Source organism: Papilio polytes, unplaced genomic scaffold (assembly GCF_000836215.1).
Source record: "Papilio polytes unplaced genomic scaffold, Ppol_1.0 DF823879.1, whole genome shotgun sequence".
Taxonomy (NCBI): domain Eukaryota; kingdom Metazoa; phylum Arthropoda; class Insecta; order Lepidoptera; family Papilionidae; genus Papilio; species Papilio polytes.
In genome coordinates, this window is record NW_013525325.1 from 1,371,908 (window position 1) to 1,377,334 (window position 5,427).

The following is a 5,427-nucleotide window of genomic DNA, read 5'->3' on the forward strand; positions in this document are numbered from 1 at the left end:
ATAGACAGAAACATTCGCATTCCGTTGCTAATTTCCTAAAAAAATATTCAAATATTCAATTTATAAATGCAAAAGTTTAGATGAATGGAGGTTAGTTTGTCCTCAACTGTTGAATCTCGATGAAATTTGGCATAGACATGAAGCAGAAGTTCCCAATCTTGTTCCCGAGGAACAATTTGTATGTGCTTGCAGCTATTGGACACAGACTGATTTTTTCTTAAACAGTAATAAAAATGTGAATTATTTTTATTTATCAATTACTAGCTTTCGCCCGCGACATTGTCCGCGTGGAATTGAAAAAACAAAAGTGAATAGCCTATATGTTCTTCCAGACTATCCTCTAGATCTATGCCAAATTTAATCGAAATCCATCCATCCATGTAAACTTTCACGTTTAGAATATTAGTAAGAAATAAGACCAGGCACTGGCCAATAATATGCGTTGCCAAAAATCACATTGATATATTGATGTTACATTTTTTTTAATGTTTTCTTTGAATTTCTGTTTTGTTTACGTTTTCTAAAACATCACTCTGGGTAAAATAATAAATTATGAATATAATATGAATGATGGGAGAATAAGAAGTTATAGATGGAATTGGATTACAAATTGGTCCACTCCACCGATATTTAAGAATGTGCCTCAAGATTACAAAAAGATTGGGAACCCCTATATAGAGGATAGTCTGGAAGAACACAGGATACATGCTTTTTTTAATTTTTTTTTTATTAAAAACAAAGAAATACTTCAGGATATATAAATGTATGTTGTACGTACTCAGCGATGGCCCAGGCGATGCCGCAGCCCTCGTAAGTGGAGGTGCCGCGCCCCAGCTCGTCTATCAGCACCAGGCTGTCTCGCGTCGCCGCCTTAAACATCAAATATATAATAAATAAGAGACATATTTACTATAAACATTATTATTTAAATTCATAGACTACTTAGATACTTTTTAAAATTCTAGCTGTGAAAGTCGCAGGCGACCTCTAGTAGGCGATCAATAAGACATTGAGCGGTACGTAGGCAAATATCACATTTTTATTACAAACTTAGAATATGTTTAATAAGCTACAATTTGGTATGCCTAGTTAATAAAAATATTGAATTAAAACACAATTGCTTCTATACCCCTCGTGTAGCATTTATTGCTCACCAGCGGTCGCCTTCACGTGTTTTTTAAATATAAAAAAAATGATAATCTGGAAGAATACATAGGCTACTTAGTTCTGTTTTTTTAATCACATGCGGACAGAGTCGCGGGCGAAAGCTAGTATGTATATAAACCGCCATTTTGGGCGATATTGACTTATATATTATACTAGCTTTCGCTCGCGACTCCGTCCGCGCGAAATTAAAAAAAAAACAAATGTGAGTAGCCTATGTGTTCTTCAAGAGTATCCTCTACATCTATGCCAAATTTCATCGAAATCCGTTCAGCCGTTTAGGCTACAAACTCTAACAAACATCCATCTATCTATCCATCCATCCATCCATCTAAACTTTCGCATTTATAACATTAGTAAGAAGTAAGATAAGATGTATGTCAATATCGCATAAAATGGCGGTTGAAACCTATCACCCTGTATACGTGTAGGAGGTGTCGTACTGTGAGTATAGCTGCGGTGTCGATCATCTCCAGCATGAAGGTGCTGAGCGCGCGCAGCTCGCAGTCTGCGGCGGCGAGGCGCGCGCGCAGCGAGCGCAGGCGCGGCAGGCGCGCGGCGGCGGCGGGCACGGGGCAGCCCGCGTGCGCCAGCAGCGCCGCCGCGCCGCACGACCGCATCCACGTCGACTTGCCGCCCATGTTGGCGCCCGTCACTATCTGCATCACCGATTTACCTGAAAACGAACGGGTTAAAGGTTATTTAACCGCCATTTTAGACGAAATTGACTTATATATCTTTCGCTCTCGACTCCGTTTGCGGGGGATTAAAAAAAACAAAAGTAAGTAGTCTGAGAAATTTCATCGTTCAGCCGTTTAGGCTACAAACTCTAACAAACATATATACATCCATTTTTTTATCATGTATAAACCAGCCTTGACCACGATCCCACCTAGAATCCCACATCTATCAACCTAAACTTTCGCATTTATAATATTAGTAATATATGTCCAAGTCAAATAAAAATGGGACCCACCTGCAAGCACTACCTTTCGAATTAAAAAAAATTGGTATACCAAGGGCGGAGTTATCCCATATCACACATAAACATAACCATGTTACTCACTAATTTTAATGTTGCTTTTGCATATTTTTTTTAAAATTAGCCTGTTAGTTTTTAAGTTTTTCAATACATACAAAAATACTAAAATTCAAATATTTGTTTTTAATATTGGTTTAAATGAATCTGTGTTCTTACATAATATGTTCTGGAGATACCTTCTAATAAACAACTAACCATTTATCTAAAACTAGCTGTTCCCGTGCGGCTTCATCCGCCTTCATACCATTAACTTTTATGGCAATCTTGCTTCCTTGATGTTGGCAGCAGCTCATGGTCTCTTTTCCACATCAAATTTATTTACCCCCTAAGTTTAATAGCGTGAAAAAATATAGCCTAAAGCGTGACGTTAGTGTAGGGTTTTCTATCAAAGAAAAAAATATTCAAAAATATGCTGTGATTGCTGACATCTTATGCCACAAAGTAGTGTGTGTTTACGCTTTATTATATTAGTATAGATTTGGCCTTTTATATCATTTGTATTGATTAATACCGAACAGCAACGTCGCCACTAGTTGACCAAGAGAGGCGAAAAGCTAGTTTATCATGTGAAAGTGACAATCGTTATTGCGCTATCTAGGAGTACATAAATATTGCATTTAAATATATATTAATATTATAAAGATGAAAGATTTGTATTTTTTTATTTTTATATGTTATAAAATAACAAACTATTGGACCGATTTCAAATATTCTTACATCATTTAAAAGCGATGTTATCACTGAGTGACATGGGCTACATTTTTACTATTTTTAATTCTACAGGTCTTGGGTTCGAATCCCGCTGTACCAATGTGAATTTCGATTTTTCGAATTTTCATATGTACATAATTTACCCGACGTTCTAAGGGTGAAGGAAAACATCGTGATGCAACCTGCACATATCGGCGAAGGAATTCAAAGATATGTGGGAAGTCAACCCGCAGTGTGCCAGCGTGGTTGACTATGGCCTAGTCACCCTTTACTTTAGGGTAGGCTCCGAGCCCCTCGGTGGGGACATATAGTGAGCTGGTGATGATGATTCCCAAAATCTTACATACAAATGACAAACCTCGTTTCAGGTGCACATCATTGGGTATATACGAGATGCCCTCCTGCAGTTCGAGACAGGGATGTCGAAGGTCTCTCATCATCAGCTCGTCAGCAGTCTCGGTGAGGTCCGGGCGGCAGTAGGGCAGCGGCGCGGAGCAGGATGCCACCGCGAATGACACCAATACGTCCACACGTGACACCATGTGGGAGAGATTGAACAAGCATTCGGAATATCCGGCTGGAAATTATTTATATCAATTTGTTTAATATATATAAAACATCCAATTTTTATTCTCTGTGCAAAATTATTATTTTTGTATCATGGCAACACTTTTTTGTTAACTCTCTTCCTTTTTCCGACAGTTTTAGTCTAACTAAAAATGTGATTATATCTAATTTCATTATTGGAAATATATATCTAAAATATAAATCTTTGTCATTTAATGAACACCATTTTAGACCATACAGTTAATAGAAGCTGTAATTACTATTTTACACCATTTTTTTCTAAAACTGCGTTTATGTCTGTAGAATAAAACAAAAAGATTTTCCGCCTTTCATTTTTCGGGTAAAAAGATTTGAATTAGTCGAGGACAATTTTAATATCAAAGCAAGAACAGTGAAAACAGTGTTTTGAACTAACTTGCGATATTAACAATTTCCGCGACAACTTTGTCTTGCTCCTTTTCGTAGGTCTGCTTGGTGTCGAGGTAGTCCTGGCTGAGGGCCTGCAGCGCGGCGCTGGTGAAGCGCACGCCGCCCTTCACCGCGTCTATTATACTGAACTTCTTACTGCCTCGGATCGCGTGCTCTTCTTTATTTGTTATCCTGATAATCATATTAATATTATAAACTAGCTGCTGCCCGCGAAACCGTCTGCGTGAATTAAAACGAAAACAAAAGTAGCCTATGTTTTCTTCCGTACTATCCTCTGCAAATATGCCAATTTACATCAAAATCCGTTCAGCCTTTTAGGCGCCAAACGCTAATAAACAAACATCCTTCTAAACTTTCGCATTTATAATATTAGTAAAATGCCAAATTTTTGATGGATGGATGGATGTTTGATGAATGCAAGTCACTGCCTGGCAATGTTATTTACTGTCTTTGGATATACTTTGGAAAAATGTTATCGTTCACATTGACGATTCAAACTTGTCCGTTTTTAATAAGTTTGTGATTGCAGTGGAATAAAGATTTTTATTAAAATAATTTCATGATTTAATAATATTAATTGTATTATAAGCGTTACGCACTTCAAATTGTTTATTTAGATTTATCATACTAATACAATAAATGCGAAATTTTAGATGGATGGATGTTTGTTAGAGTTTGTAGCCTAAACGGCTGAATGGATTTCGACGAAATTTGGTATAGATGTAGAGGATCGTCTGGAAGAACACATAGTTTTGTTTTTTCAATCACACATGAACGGAATCGCAGTCGAAAGCTAGTATATTTATAGTTTCTTAATAATTGATTTCGACTACACTCGCCAAGTTATTTTGTATACCTGAAGTAGAATCCATTCTGCGGGTTATTCTCCAGCTTGATGGTCTTCCCAGGGTCCAGCGCGAGGGTGTCGGCCGCAGCCCTCAGCTGCTTCTCCGCCGCCGCCTGCAGCCCGTCCAGCTCCGAGCGGAGACTTTGTAACTGTTCGTCGAATGATGCTTTTACTAAATACTCACCTGGAATTAGAAGTTATTTTATTGCTTTAAGTCAAGCAAGCAACAGTGCTGTATTATAGAAATGAACAGATTGCATTCCAGTGTGTTTATATTAGTAAACCCTTGATATATAAATCGCTGGACTGGAATTAATAATGTCAATTTGGCTACATACTTATTGAAGCACTAAAAATAGTTAAACTAAAAATATTAATAGATTTTAATTAAGCAGTGTAAATTGACTAAAAAATGGAATTGTTTGTAAAAGATTTACCGCAATGACTGAAAAAAAAAATAGCTAAAACTAGTAAAAATTTAACAATTATGTGATAATTTTTAAAAATTGCTTATTAACACCTTTTGTTTACTAATTTTTAGGTAATTATACCTCTATCGACCTCCTCCATATCGACTGTAGATTCTATCATCTGCTGGAACTTCTCCAGGTCTTGATGAAGTTCTGCTATGGGTTCAGCGAGTGCGGCGTGCACTGTGGCATCTTCT

The 5,427-nt window shown here is 37.2% G+C and overlaps 1 protein-coding gene across 1 annotated transcript in view; it reads right to left on the bottom strand.

The window, feature by feature from the left end:
- LOC106102987 (DNA mismatch repair protein Msh2-like) overlaps positions 1-5,427 on the bottom strand; it is a 23,421-nt gene that overhangs the window by 777 nt on the left and 17,217 nt on the right. The window contains exons 8-14 of the mRNA XM_013282614.1: positions 5,312-5,425; positions 4,770-4,944; positions 3,900-4,084; positions 3,276-3,494; positions 1,608-1,840; positions 779-870; positions 8-35 (exon numbers count right to left, since the gene is read on the bottom strand). Coding sequence (XP_013138068.1) covers positions 8-35; positions 779-870; positions 1,608-1,840; positions 3,276-3,494; positions 3,900-4,084; positions 4,770-4,944; positions 5,312-5,425 — 1,046 coding nt within the window. The remainder of the gene's footprint in view (positions 1-7; positions 36-778; positions 871-1,607; positions 1,841-3,275; positions 3,495-3,899; positions 4,085-4,769; positions 4,945-5,311; positions 5,426-5,427) is intronic.